A 17783-nucleotide genomic window follows, 5' to 3' on the forward strand; every position below is an offset into this window, starting at 1 on the left:
ATTAAAGGAAAATAAAAGAAAGAAAACAAAGAACATTTTAATCTATGATCCTGATTCCAATTTTAAATTAGGAAAATAACCTTATGAACAGCTGTTAAAGACAATATTTTTAGTTTATGAAAGAAGAGCAATTTCCTCTTCTCCTGGTCCAAATAAAAAAACACAAGGAATAATAAAAACAACTCAAAATACATTAGTCAAACACCAGTTCACAAACTAGAAGGCTAGCTCTACAGATGTGTGTATTTTCCATAACATCCTTAGCACACACAGTCAGAACATTTTAAGTACTAAAGAAAGCAACAAACCTTGTCTCCAGTGGGATGTTACTGTTAAGTAACCAGTTGTCCTGAGCATGGGCTGGCTCTTGAGTAGTGGCTGGTTGTTCTCCAGAAAGAGAGTGGTCTGTAGGAGCTGGGCTGGGGTTGCTGCGTGGAGTGAAGTTCCCTCTGTTTAGGGAATTGATGGAGGCCGCATGATGCTGATTTGGGGTGTGAGCATGTGATATTGGAGGTGGTGGAGTTCTAAGTCTTGAATGATTTTGAAGATTTGGAGGATGATCTAAAACATAAGTAAAATACTTTTAAGGTTCATGATTTAAGTGGTTCCATACCGCATTCACTTATGTGCAGGCACTTCTAAAAAGTACGAAGCCTGGGATGCCATATATCCTAAATCAAACTCAAAAGGGTAACACAGCCTTGTTCCATATGTTTTAATGACACAGCATTGATCCCTCAGCCAGCTAGAAAAATAGTTCAGTCTCATGCACAAAAGTTATGAAAGTTTAAAGCACTGCAGATAGGCTGTCCTGACAGCCAAGTTAACTCCAATGAACAACTGCAGGTTGGAAACTGCAATCTATCTGTGACACTGATTTGTGATAAAGCATGAAAAATACCACCAGTCTGGATAGATAACATATTAGAGCCATTTTATGATGGATATACAGCTCCCAGAGAAGTCTGTTCTGCCTGTTTTGCCCGAGTACTTTCAATAGTTAAGTCAACAAAAAGACTGAGAATATATTTAATCATAGACTGAGTTTAAGGAACGCCATAAAAGCATGTCAGGGTTATACAATTTAACAAAATCCAACAGTTTGTACTGCAAGAGACGTACTCAAACTGAGTAAAAAATGCATGTGGTATAAAAACTAAGGTGTCAGGAAAATGAAACAACATACGGTGAAGAAAGATGTAAAGATCAGGGATATGGCTACTTTGAGTAAAACTCCAAGTATTTCTTAGCCAGGAGACTAGGGGAGGTAGATTGAGGAAGGCAAATATTTAGGAAAGACCAATCTAGTGCTGATTACATTCATATTTTTACTTTTTTTTTAACTAACCATAAAAGATTTTTTTCATGTTTTCTCGAAATGAAGAAAACAAAACTATTTCATGGAACTAGAGGGAGATTGAAAGTTCAGCACACTGCATATGGGATACAGGAAACATACACCTCTCTGATTTCAGTAGGTTTATGCTCAAAAGTCATTAATACTGTGAACTGGGACATAACGCCCAGAGAGGTTGTAGAGGTATCTCCTCCCTGGAGATACTCTGGATGCAATTCTGTGCCATGTGCTCTAGGATGACCCTGCTGGAGAAGAAAGGTTGGACCAGACGATGCACTGTGGTGCCTTCCAACTCTACCCATTCTATGACCCTGTGATTCTGTAATACACAATACCTATGTGATGCCTTCCTTGAAAATAATGTCTATCCTATTAATCTAATACTTACAAAACAGACTTCTGTATCACAAAAAAATAGCATGCATTTATTCTCTAATTAAAGGCCTCAGAACTGAGTTAACTGTATGCAGTCGTAAATTACAATGAACGGCATCAAACATTTATTGATACTTTTGAAATTTGGATTAGGACTTGGATTCAGGAGAGGAACATAAAAAACATTTACAGTATCTCAGATAGTACCTTCTGAGATAGTTAGACACACTAGATAAAATATGGAGATGTGTGACACAAAGCCATTCTCTCCCTCCTCACCCTGCATTGACTCAGACTACCTCATCATTAACTATGGCCGATGACACCAGAACCTCAGGGTGGCTTGTGGTGGTCTAGCAAAAAAATTGGTGTTAATTACAAAGGTGCCATTTTTCTGATTTAACGTGTATCTACCTCTGGCTCTGTCAGGTTAGACAAGAGACCAATGGTATATATTCCATGGGGAGAACTGAGTGGTTTTAGGATCTCAATCCATTTTACCCTATACCCTGAGAAAGGTCAGACAAATACCTTAAAAGTGATGTTTTCTCTATTTTGCGTCAGTATTATCAGAAAACAATAGGCTCAAAAAAAGACGTCTATAGCTGTCATCTATATTTGGACAGACAGACTCTTCATGGCAATCTAACAAACTATTCAAAAGTCTGACTTACCAAAGCTCAACCAAAATTAATAATGCCATCCTGGAGTCTGAATTAACACTAGCTCTGACAAATTTTGCACATCAGCCAGCAAATTAAAGGGAATAGTAATGAATATAGACAAGAAATATCAGAATTAAACTAGGTCTGACCTCGCCTCTGCAGCACCATGCAAACCAAAATGACCAATCATCCTTGGACTGGATCCCACTGGGGACTGGTGTTTAACTGAAACCCTGACCATGGATGTAATAAAAAGAACAGTGGAAGAATCCTACTGCTGGCTCAGTTAAATTAGTGACCCTTTCCCCACTCAACAGACAGGAATCAAGACAGGAACAGTTTATTAAATCCAGGTTGAGGGAGATGAACATAAATAGAGGGTTTCCAGCTTTTAGGGCTGTCAGTCTATCACCATTCACAAGAACATAATTCGGCCCAGAGAAAATGATTTGTCTTTTCAGAAGCAACATACCAGAGGTTCCCAAGACCAGCCATTCAAATTGTCATTACATGCCTGAGATGAACACTCTGTGCAATCAAGAAAGGGGGTAAATGGGTAGACCCTAGAATATGCAAAAGGCGCTCTGTGAAGTTCTCCTGCCATCAGATGACTTTGCCTACTGGAGACACCATTTTCACATTGTGAGTCATAGCCTGCTTTCAAAGATCTGCTATGTAAATTCCAATTTACACCCTATTATTGCAGACACATTGCAGATGCTATTATGGATAATGCTTTCGAATCAAGTAAAAATGTGTCATTTTCATTCCCTATTTGCATATCCTCTGTGATTTCTTTGCTAAGTAAAGACAGCACATGTATCTTACTCTGGTGTATGTGATTTTTCACAGGATTTTATAGCTTGTATTTCTTTTTTTTCTGACATTCAGGTAGCTTTTCCTTCCAGAATGTTTTTAATTTCCTTCATATACAAATTCTGAACACTTATGTCATGTCTGAGCATTACTGAATTTATTATATCTTGACTACAATTAGTAATTGCCTTACAATCCCTTTTTTATTGTCTTCTTCTCAAGTTAAGGGACATTAGAAATAAAGTGTAGACAAAAGCACAAGTTATGAAATCTTCTTACGAAAAATTACTACAGCTTTAAAGATTTTTTTTTTATGCAAAAAGACCTATTAAGGTTCTTACTCTCTGTGGTCACCAAAGATCCTAGGATCTTTGCAAAGGGATTTGCAAAGGATAATGGAAGCCTATAAAATGGATTCTTTCTCAATTTCCTAAAAATTCAACTGTCTCCTTATTTGAACACGTTTGGAAGAGCTGTGGATCTCCCATTCCTGGAAGTGTTCAAGGTTAAGTTGGATGGGGCTTCAAGCAACCTGGTCTAATGAAAGGTGTCCATGCAGATGGTAGGGGGGTAAGGACTGGATAATCTTAGAGGTTCCTTCCAACCCAAACCTGTGATTCCATGATTCTGAGATTATTAACTAGATCAACAACGTTTGAGTGATATAAACTGTGTGGTTATATTTCCCTACAGGAAGAAGAACCTTAATGCTGGCTGCAATAGCTCTTTTACACCATGTGAGTGCATGGATCCTACATACTAGGAAGATGCTCTGTTATCCTGCTGTATATTATATATGAACACTGTTTATTTATAGGTTTTAGGCAGCATTGAATTTTTACAGATCCCACCCTGCAGGTAGGACACAGGGAAAGTCTGATATAGCTTCCTATATCTACCAGCAAGCCTTTACTGGGACAACAGCACCACATGAATTCAGAAGACTTTATAAAGGAGCAGGACATCGTGGCCACTGCACAGACTGTATAAGATCCCCCAAGACCTTTCCTAGCCAAGTGTAAGATGGCTAACTGTCACTATTTTTAAGTTATCTTAGCTTACTCCAAAAGAGTTAATTTTCAAAATTTTCACTCTAGGCATTTTCCTCTTTGCTTTCTAAAAAGACACAGACTTTATCATCCCCTCTCTACTTGTTGTTCCAATGAAAAACCTGACATATGTTATTCAGAAGGATCAGCCAAACTAACAAAATACGAAGGAATAAAACAAACATCTTGTAAAACACCTATCCAAATTTTTAACAGTTCTCAGAGTCAAGCAACACAGTTTAAGGATGATTTCTGCCTTGAAGGGACAGCAAAAGAGACCTGTCAATAGCAAAGGAGCCCTCCCAGTCTTAGACATCAGGTGCCAATGAAAGAGCATCCCAGAAATAAAGTTCAACATTTCTAGAAGATAGGCTGGCAACTGTGAAAGTCTAAATAGCCCAGAAGTTAATGAATGCCCCATAGGCCTCATTTTCTCTAATGGGTATCCAAAGTGTGTCTAACATAAAATGTCTGTATTCAAATGCAATGAAACTTTGGAAATCTGAATACAAAAAAATCACCGATAGAAATCAAGTTGCTTTTATGGCTGGTTGTTTGTTTTGTTTTGTTGGTTTTGTTTTGTTGGTTTTTTCCTTGTTTGTTTGGGGTTTTTTTACATTAAAATGTCATTGATTAACACCAGCCTGGTAATCACAGATAAAGCAGAGCTGAAAGATAACACAGTTAATGAAGCCTGTACTTGGTGCACATTAGAGAGCCTTGACAGAATCCTGTGAATGAAGAACTGAATAAATGTGAACCATAAAAAATTACCAATGAGAAGCTAATATGGCAAAATTTCAATAAAAGGTCTGAACCTCATGTTCCTTTTCTCTCCCTTAATCTTTAATGAGTAGTTCTGTTTTGCAATTAGTCTATGTAACAATTACGCTTTCTGATTCATTAGGTTTTGGGATTGTGTTCAGGGCAAATGTGCTAACCTCTGAGTGAAAAAGACATTCTCTTTTTTTTTTTTCCCCGCTTCTCCTGTTCCTCCACACATTTGTCATTTGTATGTCTGCTCATATTCAGACAGCCTGATGCCTGACTGGTGTCTGGATTAGGTACAGGAAATATTTCTCTTTACTCACTGTATACAGTGCCAGGTGGAATGAATCACTCAGTGCTCCCTTGAACTCAAGCTCCACAGTAGCTGTGATGACTAACTCGGTAGTGTGACTTTGGGCAATTGTGCTTGTACCCACACACAGAAAAATCCCCCGCCCTCCTACCCCCCATGCTGCCAGCCCTTGCAGAGGAAACAATCTTTTTTAAAATAATGAACTTTGCATTCAACTGACAGAGCAGCTAAGAGCCTTGCTTCATCTCCAGGACCATATTTCAATCTGCTGTAGAACAGGAACCACCACCCAGCTTAAATCACCCTGTTCTGGCTATGGGAGCTTCACTCCTCAATCTGATGAGCCACCTAAGGTCAGGGGGACTATGAAAGACTGAACTGGGTCTTACCCAGCACCTTTGTAGGAGGCACAGGTAGTTTGCTGATATTCCGCAAACTACGGAGGATTTCCTCCTTCAGGGAATTTCTGACAACAGTCTCTGCACAGGACAGTCAGGTAGTCCAATGAGGAAGCCACTGCACAGGATGGTGATAGAAATGGAGTGAAATAGGCCACTCAGTCAGATGATTTATATGAGCAGAGATAACTGTTTTCTCTCATTAACAGTTAAAAACTAGAATCAGCGTTACAACTTGAGTGACTGAATCTCTCCTTAAGAAGTCTATCCACTGAATTTGACTTAATACCAGCTTCTCCTACCATCAAGGGGGTTGCACCATATCATGGAATACACCTTTTTCTGTAGCAACATCTTGTGCCACTGGCTTTCAAAATGCTAAGTCCCAAAATGGCACTGAAACATAAAAGGAAAACAGAACTGAAGTAAAATCTCTATTAAGTAACAAAACGACAATGGGAAAACTACCTTGATGTTTTACACTTTATTTTATTTTAAGTAATAGAATACTAGGGAGCTGCCATTTGATTAAGGATTCTCACCAGAGGAAAGCATAGTCCTCCGTTCATGCAGTGAGAATCATGAGTGAGTATGTCCTGGTTCTAGAGAGTATTCTGGTTCAGAGTCTTCTTGAAGTTGAACTCTTTGAATCCCAATCTTCACAGCCTTGTACCTCATCGATACTTTATAATGCTGTATGCACAAACATGCAACCAATTATAGACGATTAAAGCCTGACAAAAAACCTCCTGTGCACACCTTTGTATTGCAAAGTTGGTGCAGTCTTTTGTTCAGAAAAATCCCACTAGCATTGGAAACTATTTAATAGAAGAACACTGCCCATACAGACGTAAACAGCTTTGAGCGTTCACCTAAATGTGCGACTCAGACATTGAATTTGCAATAACAAGTGCTACAATAAGTGAGCACCAAAAAAAGTTGCAGAACATAAAACTTGTAGTGAATTTTCATGACAACACTACTCTGTGTCCCTGTGAATGTCTGCAGACACTATCCATAGCTATTTTAGACATTGCTAGAATAAAGCTACACATACCAGAACCTGTGCAAAAAGACTCCGTAACTATCAAAATATAAACTTGACTTCCAGCAGCATACAACGTGCAAAAAATGCAATCATTCTTCATCTCACAGAGAGTAATAAGCAGCAAGGGGAAATGGAGGACCTCAAAATCAGGAAGCAGATAAAACGGCACCTTTTTACTGATTGGCAAGTCTAAGCTTTATAAACTATTGAGATTTCATTCTGGAACATTACCAGGTCATACTTGTACTTAAGAATCTTCATTTGTTTAGATTAATTATGTTAAAAATCAGGCTCACTTGGATGCTACATGTGCACATGTAAAACAAGTTGAAGCTCCCCTCTAGCTGCACAGATCAACACTTCATTGGCTTTACTGATTATAGAAAACCACGGGTGCACCAAATCAAGTCCAAACAAGCCATCTCCTCTGTATTTTGTTCATCAAGTGTGTACATTACTTGCAAACTTTCCTCTCAAGTGCCAAAGTGCCTTTGCAAAAGCAAGATATTGACTTTTGGGTTTGAAATCAATTTTTGTTTGATGCTGGGCTGTCAAGCTTTGCCTGTACAGAGTCAACGAGAGCTCTGGGTGGTTGTTTTTTCATCAGTATGCATCTGATTGAACTGAACGCCCTACAAGTAAAGCTTTTAAAAAGGTCCAGGTCACCGTCAGAGGATGATATGCAGACTTTTACCCATGGTGTTCATTACTTAATAAAAGGGAATCACAGTCTGATAAAATCAAGGCACAGTATCACTGTTTAGACTCTGACAATTTATGACAAATCATTGTCTTAAACAGAGAGTAAGGCAGAAAAAAACCAGAGTATCTGGCAGAGGGTGAATTTAAACAGCACATTTAAGTTCTAAAATGGGAAACATGGGGAAGTAGCCTTTACAGTGCCCAACTAAGGAAACTTTCCTGCAGCCCTGGAGAGACTGAATTTTCTGATGGGCTTACTGAAAAGGAACACCTTTAACTACTCTGATGCTACACACTGGAGGCAATGGTACCCTTTCAAGGCTCAAGCTGTTGAACTGCTGGCCTTTCTGGTCTAGGCATATAAACAAACAAATAAACAATGGTTCATTAGACCTCCTTCTCTCTCAGAAATTCCCCAAATATAAAAACTGACTGTGAGCCTTGCCACTCTGGTGAGATGTTGCAGTCATCCACATTGTGCTTCCAGCCCCTAAGGTCTGGGTTCACATGTTTGGAAATCCATAATTGCAACTCTCCTAATTTTCAGGAGGATGCTTAAATGACTTTGCTGTGCCATTCTGACAGCACTGGTGGCTTCTCTAAGTTCTCTTCCAGCTAAATGACTGAGGATAACCCACCTCCACTGTATCTTAACAGGGTGCAGCACCTTAATGTGAGGCAGGAAAATCCACTGGCTTGAGCAACGAACGGCACACCTGTGTTCTGATTTCAAGTTGCTACGAATCACACTCATCGAATGTTTCTAAACATGTGTGTCTAAAACTTCAACCTAATTCCTAATGAACTGTGAGCCCGAATCTCTCTCTTTTCTAAATAAGACATGTTAGAAGTCAGTAGTTCTGAAAATGTGTGCCTCTTTCTAAGTGTCAAAAGATGCTTTCAATTCTCCATTTTCTATATTGAAATGTATGCTATACAAACCCTAAAACTCATTTGTAGTCACCCAGGATATCCCAGTAGCTGTGGTTTAGCCAATGCCTATGCCACTTGGATGATTACAAGTCTCCTTTCAGAAGTGTCCAACTTGCACAGACTCAGCAAAAGCAGCTGGGTGCCATCCCTTATGTATAAAAGGCCTGGAGAAACAGAAAAAACTCTGATTTGCTGCCCTGTTCCCCCCCCCCCCGCCTCCATTTAAGAAACACAGCTGTTATTACACCTAAGATTATCCTTCTTGAAAGAAACGTGGTGCACTTCTCTGATGTCCGCAGTTTATTGACTTGAGGCCCCAAGGAACTATGTGGTAAAGAGAGAGTTTAGCTGGTTTCCCTGCATACACTCTCTCCTGTGTCTGTTTTGTGATTCTTTCATACAGTAACACATGGAGACAAATTTATATATATATATACACATATATATATATGTGGAACAGAAAACCACACACTTCAGTCTTGTCCAAACCAGACATGATTAGCTACAAGTAACACAGGCAAATTTCTGAATTGTTTGTGTAAAGCAGTTCCCGAAACTAAAGTACATCAGCAACAGGTGCCTTTGGCTGCTGAAATAGCAAATAAACTCAGGATTTTGCCAGCACAGCTCTGTCAGATACTGTTGTTAGGATTTTTTTCATATACTTTTATTAGAAAAAGCTTTGAAATATAGACCTGATCTTTGTCTGTTTCTCCCTAAAAATAAAATGAACAAATAGTCTCTATTTTGCTTACGCCCTTCAAAAATCTTGTCCAAACTGCAGCACTGTTGTGACTTAGCTGTACACAAACAGACAGGGCTGACAGATCCCCAGCTTGATCAGCAAAGCTGACTATTTATAGCAGCCGGGGAAATAGTCTGGTTTATATATTTTTTACAGTATTATTAGCCATGACAATCCAGAGCCCATCCTTTTGCAATTGTGAAGCACTCAAGTTCCATGCAGTTCGACCATGTGACAGGACCAGGTATGTGCTCTTAGTGGTCAAGGAGAAAGATTAATATCCTGTGAAAAGTTTAAAAATTTGCTGTTTTGAATGCTAACGTGGGTCTGGATTCCGACCTCCAAGGGACATTTAATTCCCAGAGCCACCAGGGAGTTGCACAGCATGGACATCTGAGGTAGGGTTTTGTCCCTTTCTTTTCTGTTTATACGTGACCCAGGTTTGTGAACGAGTAAGTCTCTGGAAAAACACAATTCAATTATTTCAGAGCAAAGTGCTTATGGAATGTGACACGATGTGGTGCAGCACAATGGCAACAAGCATTAATGATTTTAATTATTTACTGTAGAGAAAGAAATGGGGAAATTTCATGTTGGCAGCAACTGAAATAAACTAATTCAAGTCTTTGGATCAACTTCTGAGCATGTTGCCCCCCCAGGTGCCATCAAACAGAGGCACTGCACAGTACAGAACTAGTTCTCCAGTTTTTCCCTTGTTACCCATTCCTTGCCCCCATCCTCCTTTTAATTTTTTTTCTGCCTTTAAAGTTTTAACAAAGCCATTTCTGTTAAACACCTCCAAAGCACAATATCAACTGGTGACAACTCTATCTGACAGCTGTGACTGACACGATGTCTGTCACAGTGATTAATACCTACATCCCCCGCCCCATCCACCACGTATACGAAGCTGACTGATTTCCTTTGGTGAAAACCATGGGTGCAGTTGAGTGTAAAATCTCCCTGCACAGGTGGAAAACCTTATTCCCTTTGGCACAGAAATTTGATTTGTGTGAGCTGGGCTCCATGACCTTTCCCTTCAGGTTCTATTTGACATTCTCGGAAGCACAATAGCAGACGGCTGCACTCCAAATAATTCTGCAACAGACATAAAACTTTTATATTTTTATTAACACTTGAAGAGGCCACTAAAAGAAAATCAAAACTATGAATCTGTCAAGACACCCCTCAGCAATGCTGCATTTTGTTCACAAAAGTACCATGATGGAATGGCAATGTAGCTGTGTGTATGTTTGTCTGTCTATCCATAACGCCTCCAACCCTAAAAATCTCAGTACTAATTAGTATAGTCCCTTTGGAAGCCCATGTCTGAAAGAAAATATTCATGATGAGTCTCATTTATCACTTTCTTTTTTTTTCTTCTACATTTTATGTTATAAACCTGTAGCACGTAATACATATCGAAAACTCTATAAACTACACCTAAATATTAATAGATCATAAAGACATTTATACATGTTCTGATGTCAATTTTTCACCCTATTATTCTGAATGTAGCTTTGTATATCTCTCTGAATATATAGCCTTGTTACAGCTAGACAAATGTGTACAAATATATACTGTGCTCCAGACACAGAAAAAACAATGCAATCAAAGATTTTGATTTTTCCTAATTCCTGATCTTAACTTTTTTTTTCCCTACCAGGAGCTATTGCCTTTACTGGCATCATACATTAAAGTGATAATTTCTGTCCTTCAACTTTCATCTTGGAAAATAGGCTATTTTAAAATTAATAAATAAAAAGGCTTCTGCTAGAATGAAAAGGGTGCCCCAGCTTTTCTGAAAAAAAAAAAAAAAAGTATCAGAATTATTCTTTATTATTGTGGGTTTCTTCAGCTTATTGTGGTTTTCTTCAGTGCAGGAGAAACAGAAGAAAACCAGTGTACCAGGCTATACAGCAGTTATTGTTAAGTGCACAAGGCAGAAAAGATTTGAGAGAGGCATATCTATTTCTGCAAGTCATACTTCATCAACACAGGCCCACAAACTGCCCATGTGTGAAACTGCCACTGGATTATTGGTATCTCTACACGTGCCCAGAGAGAGATTTTCAGACATCCTAAAAGAAGTAAGGTATCAGCTCCTATTTATGCCACTCAGTGACATCCGTGACCTTGAAAAATTCACCATGAAAGTTTTAAAATCAAGCCCCAAAATAGCGCTCTTAGTGCAGATCCCTGAAGCCGGGTGCTTAGGTTGTTTAATAATGTACTCTGGAAGCACACCCTCCTAGCACTAATGCAAGTCCAATATTAGCTGAAGATTCCCTTAGCATGTGGCAGCTCGGGAGAGTGACAGTGCACTCAGATAACACTTCGGCATGAAACAGGAGACTTTAAAGCTCAGATTATCGCAAAAGATGAGTTTTCTAAAGTTCTTTCCATTACTTCCAGTAAGTGCTCTTGACATTCGCTGAAGAACTTTAAGAGAGCTTCCTAGGAAAAATGTCAAAATAAAGTAATAATTTTCTTATAATATTGTTCAACAAACGTGAGCACGGCACGATTTAGAAACGAAGATCAGTGGCTTATGAAGACGGTGCACACATGCACATATCTATATATATTATCAAGGGCTTCGCTGTGATCAAAGTAATAAACAATAATTTCACATATGCATTGTCAGAGAACTAGAACAACTGTTCGGTGTAGAAAGGGGATTTTTTTATAACCTTCAAGTATCCCGAAAATACACATTTCAACTATATATGAAATTTTGTTTCAAACATTGGTAGTTATTCTCTGAGCAAAACAATTTACACCAGCTTCATACTGGAAACATTTGCTCTAAAATTTATACCCCTTCTATCTCTTTTTAAACAGAAGAAATTGAGTTTAGAATGCAGCTGTATTAAAATACTGCCTGGCTTTTTTAAGGACAATCCTGTTAAAACTAGCTGATTCTCTGCAACAGGCACCAACTGGCACAACTCCATGAGGGTGACAAAATTCTTTGGTTTAATTAAAGAGATTATCATAAAAATATATTTTATTCTGTAACTCAAGTATTACATGTGATAAAGAGGGTTTATTTTGATTCCCTTCATAGTCTCAGAGCCTCCTCTACCCTCTAGACGAATGATGTACAGTCTGGAATGGACCCATCATAAACCACAGGCTGTAAATTAAACAATGGGATGAATAACTGGCTGCAGGGCTTTAGGAATGCTAACAGAACACATGCTATTCAGTCTACTGTGAGGGAACTTCTTTCAAAAATACGTTTTTGAAGTAGAAGTAAAATTACTTATCAACATGATTTAAATTAATAATGACTGGATATTTTTAACTTTCAGGCTTAAATTTCACTGATTCTTTTTAATGCATAGAACTCTGGATTGATCACTTTTATCCTAAGGGTTCCTAAGGCCCTTCATATTTTTACCAATCTGATATCCAAACTACAGGACAAAATCATTTAATTCATCACTGGACAGCATGAAGGATGAAGCCCCGACTCCACTGAAAACAACTATGAAACTCTGAAACTTTAGTTAGGTTGGAATTTTACAACTCATTTTCTGAAAAAAAGATACCTTAATACTTGAGGATAACTTTAATAGTGGAAGCCAGGCAGGACTTTCTTTATTCTTCAGTTCCAGTGATCAAACCATGACAGGGACAGATCTGTGCCTGCTGTTATGGATGTAGCAGCCTACCTCCCTGCCAGTGTAACCATTTGGAAAGAAATGTGCAGAAACTCCCACAGAGAAATTCTCCAGTGCCCTTGATCTGCAGTAAAACTCCTGTATTATCAATACTCACCTTGATCCACAACGTAACTCTTGATGTCAGCAGCGGTTTTGTGCACAGTGTGGGCAGTATTTGGCTCCTAAGGAAAGTTTTAGATGCTGGGGAAACACTGAGATTAATCAGCATTTGATGCCTCACTGGAGAAAAACAAACGAGCAGGGTTTGTGGATGCAGTCAGTGAGGAACATGCAACTGCAGCCAGAAAAAAACCCAGAAATATTACAAATGAAGCCAGAGAAGAAGAGCAAGAGTAAGGCAGGGAAAGGGTAGCCTTGAAGAAGGATCACTGACAGAAGGATCAGATTGTCTTCATCTTTTCTATACCTTTTCTATCAACTTTCTTCTGGACCATCCCTGACCTTCCCCCATCAGTCAAGTCTGAACTCCGCAAGCCCTGCCAGACTGTCCTAAAAAGCAGAGTTCATAACCCATATAAACCAGGGGGGTTGGATGTAGATGCTCAAATTTCCCTGTGTTCCTCTCCTTACCCAGTCCAGTCTGTATCTACTCAAAGATTCATAGCCAAAACACCAGACTGCTCCCTGAAGGGAACCCACAGACCCAGCTTCATTGGGATCTTCTGGGCCAAAGATGGCCTGACCTCACAGAAAAATGCCAGGCAGCAGGGAATTCACACTCTTCATTTTTTTAAATTCATGGTAGTAAAACTGTCAGTTACAAGCCCCCAAAGCTTCTGTGTAATTGCACAGTGTCTAGTAGAGGAGTAAAGTGATATTCTCCTTATTTGGGACATGATGCTTTTAAAATAATCTATCTGGTATACACTGGGAGCCAGAAAAATAAATAATAATATTTATTGCATAGCAACTTTCACCCTAGATTTTCCAAGTAATTTACAGAATTAATTAGTTAAGAGCATCTGATAACAGGACTCCATATTCAGATGATTATGACGATAATTAAAGGTAATGAAATGATGAAAGGAACAGTGCTCAATTTGTACATTAAAACAGTGAACTCTGAAATAATAAAAACAAAGTTGAGCACAAAGATTTGTGACTAAGCACACACAACCGTATGTATTTCATTTCTCAATCCTGCTTCCAGCTAGGAATATGTGTATGTGAGATCTGCAAGATTTAGTAAAAACTTTGTTGTGGGACAGATGGAGCAGCAAAAGAAAAAAAAAACAAAGAAAAAAAAGAAAAAAAAAAAAGAAAAAAAAAAAAAAGAGACCAGCAAGGCACGCAGAGTTCTGTGGTGGCAATTAAAATTGCGTGACTGAGTTCAAATGTTTCAGGCTTGCAAAAGGAAATGGTTTTGGTGGCAGTAATGGGAGTTCTTCAATATCTGTTGCATGTTTTAGTTCCATTCTCGAAGGACCCAAATTGCAATAATTCAGGATCTTTGTCTTTTAGATAGATATATCTGCTAAGACTGAGGATGCACCCTGAATAAGTTTTTATTCCAGTGTGTGAGGCAGGACGGGTAGCGTGGACCAGCAGTTGTGCATCCCCCTGTGACTGTCCATCCAAACACACCATGGTGCTGCTGTGGCAGGGTAGGAAGGCTGGTCAAGAGACAGCTTTCTGCAAAAGTCCAGGGTCCTTCAAACGAAACAAGGAGAGAAAGCACAGAACTACAGAGATACCTGACCAAAAGGATGGCAGTAACACAGCTTTCTGGACGTGTTTTTTGATTAGTTATTTCCGAAACAGTGAATGTGATAATGGTGGCTTTTTGACGGTTGGTTGGTATCACGCATATTTGGGCTGCCCTGCCTGACAAAAACAATGGGCATCAGTGTAATTCTTCTTATCTGATTTCCACAAAATTTCTAGGAATTTGGTATCTTTGAGATTTCTGCTTTCCATCAAGCACCCAAAACTGGCCAAACCAGCTTAAAAATACATGTGCAGGGAGTCAGACAGGCAATAAAGTTATTTAGGCCCTATTTCTTAAGAAATACAGCTAAAAATGAAGGTGATTGCATCGTGAGGACAAATACAGATTGTATCACGAATTAGAAAACAATCTTTAACCCTGCCAGAATTATTGCTTTTCTCTAGTCACACATACGCACACAATATATATATGATCATCTTTATGTAAAAAGCTACCTCCATCTAGAAGAATTCAAGATATTAGCTTGTAGAATTCATGAGCAATTCTTGTCTAGTGGAAGGTGTCCCTGCCCATGACAGAAGAGTTGAAACTAGATGATCTTCAAGGTCTCTTCCAACCCAAACCCCCCTACAATTCTTTGATTTATGGGGAGAAAAAGAGAGCAGTGATGATCACCTTTCTGTCTTGAAGGAAGCTCCACTTTATTTAGGAATCAGCATGATGGCTCCAGTGATGTGACACACCATCTAAATGTCCTTCAGTGTGAAAAGAACCTCCTTTTTTTTTCCTCCCTCTAAATGACTTAGGATCTTTAAAAGATCCTCTGCGGAAAGACAGTGTACAGATTATGATGAGGGACTTGTCCAGTCAAATGGCCTCTTCATAATGATGAAAGGTGTCAAAATTGTGGATGACACACTGGGAGTCATGAAAACTGCATGAAGGGGATGTATCCTCTATCGCATACTCCAGTCACCAAAGTTATTAGTACCTCTACACTTTCCAGTCCAGTGGGAGTCAATGGATTCTGAGAATTTTCACTTATTAAAAGTCTGTATCATACCACTGGTAATTAGCCATTCAGAATTAGGCTGGTAGATTTATAACACTTGTATCCATATAAATCAAGAAACTTTGATTCATCCTTTCCAGAAGCTGACTGTGGCTGTTACTGCAGGTATCCTTTGTTAGAGTCCACTATCTCTGGCAAATCAAGCAGGGATCCATGCACAAGTATTGACAGTATTTCTATCTCTTAGCTGGCTTGGAGTTACTGATAAATACTCTTGTTGACTCTGAAAAGGTTTCTGCCTACAAAGCATGCCAAATGAACAGGTACAGAAGCAAAAGGAAGGCACTGGTTGACATGGAACAGTGTTGTGACTCAAACAGCTTATCTGCAGGGGAAGGCAGCTGTTCGAGCTGCGGAAGGCTCTCCAGAAACTCAACATCTGGCACAAGGAAAGGAATGGGGGTTTTCTGCAGGAAAATTAGCAAAGACTCCAGCTCAGTAGTGATCTGAACAGCCTTTCATAAGCTTTCACCTGCTGTACCTTTCTGATTCAGAAACACACAGCGCCCTAAGTGGTGGTGTGCAAGTGTACAGCCTCCCTGCCCTGCCTGGTGCCAAACACACTTGTCTGGCAAGAGGGATGCTACCAAGGGGTCAGTGCCACAACAGCTGATGTCTGGTGATGGGGATGATTCCATACTTGTATTTACTGCTCAGACCTCAGCACCAGAAGCAACTGTGTTTTAGTTGTGATCCAGTGTCAGAGTTATGCCACTGTGATTCCTCACAGCTCTAACAAAACATAGCTTGAGCCACGGAGACCTTTGATCAGCAGCAAGAAGGAGAGTTGTGCCTCTTTATATGGAAAAATCCCTGGAAGGCACTTTCCTTATGGTTGTTGTGGTTTTTTTCTTGTAGCTGTAAAGGCTACTCTATACACGTACGCGCCACGTTCCTACGCTTTTCCCTAAGCACATGACACTGGGCATTTCTGAAGACCTGCCCAGATACTGTTCTGATACAATTTATAGAGGCAATACTCTAGGCGGGACAAGTTAAGGTAACACTGGAAGGAGAATTCCAGCAAGATGTAGAGGGGGAGGAAAATGAAGTGGGTGGAAACTGCCAGGCATCCCACACAAAGTATTCTGAACCACTAAGAATATGTAAAACCATCAGGCAAAATCCGTGCTAATCTGTGTAAGATAGTATTGGTCAAACGTCTGCTTCTACACCAACATCCAGAAAAGATGCACTCCAGAAAGAATTAAAAGGTTTGGTATTTTATTTTTCATTTCAAATGCTGATTTATGCTATGTGTATTCCTACCAGCTCAGGTTTATGAAACAAATATTCTGACTGGTGGAGAAACTTAAACACACGGAGTAGTCACGTTCTCATCTTTTGGCATACTATTTCCTTTTTCTAATTTATATTACTAAACTTGTAAAGAAAAAGTACTCTCTTGGCAAATCAGAATGAATGCAAAAGAGCAATCAACAACATATATAGCACACAAATCTTTGTACCTGCTCTCCCAGGGACCGGAAGCAAGTTCAGGTTTAGACAGAATATCCCCAAGGATTTACACCTATAAATATATTTGATAAACTCAGTAAAAACATGAAGTGTGAAGTAAGCACTTCATCAAAAGCTTATTTTGGTTTTCAACAAATAAGAAAATTAAAACTCCTGCTGCCCACATGAGCCTGTGTGTCTGGATCTTTCTTGACAGATATAATTATTCATGGCATATTAGAGCTTGTCAGTCTGTTTAACCAGAAAAAAAGACACATCAGTCCTAGAGGAGATCTAAACAACTTCATTATAAAAGCTGTGAGGGAGTCATAATACATTAGGAAGAACAAATGCAGTCTGCAGTGGTTTTTCAGTTCTTTCTACACCATTGACTTACCAGAGGAAAGTACTACTAATTACACCTACTTGCATTGATTACTTTTTTTCTTCAAGATGGATTACCTCGTCCTCCTCTGAATCTAATGATTTAAATTAGAGTGAAACCGCAATCTGACGGAGGTTGGAAGTTATCCTTGAAAGAAAGACATCAAACACGACATTAATAAAAATCCTCTTTCCTTATTAACTGCCCTTCCAAAACAGGCTAAGCTTCAAGTGATTTGATTTAGCAAATACTACAGTGGTATAATATACCTCACACTACAGGAAATGCCAGATATATTTCTCGTAGCTATATAAGGTTCAGTGATCCAGATCTGGATC

General features: G+C 39.1%; 1 protein-coding gene across 1 annotated transcript in view; it reads right to left on the reverse strand.

The window, feature by feature from the left end:
• TENM4 (teneurin transmembrane protein 4) overlaps positions 1-17783 on the reverse strand; it is a 268706-nt gene that overhangs the window by 217318 nt on the left and 33605 nt on the right. The window contains exon 3 of the mRNA XM_027901301.1: positions 309-561. Within this exon, the coding sequence (XP_027757102.1) occupies positions 309-561 (253 nt within the window). The remainder of the gene's footprint in view (positions 1-308; positions 562-17783) is intronic.

The sequence above is a fragment of the Empidonax traillii genome, unplaced genomic scaffold (assembly GCF_003031625.1).
Source record: "Empidonax traillii isolate 1590-97213 ecotype Southwest subspecies unplaced genomic scaffold, ASM303162v1 scaffold771:size604852, whole genome shotgun sequence".
In the NCBI taxonomy this organism is placed as follows: domain Eukaryota; kingdom Metazoa; phylum Chordata; class Aves; order Passeriformes; family Tyrannidae; genus Empidonax; species Empidonax traillii.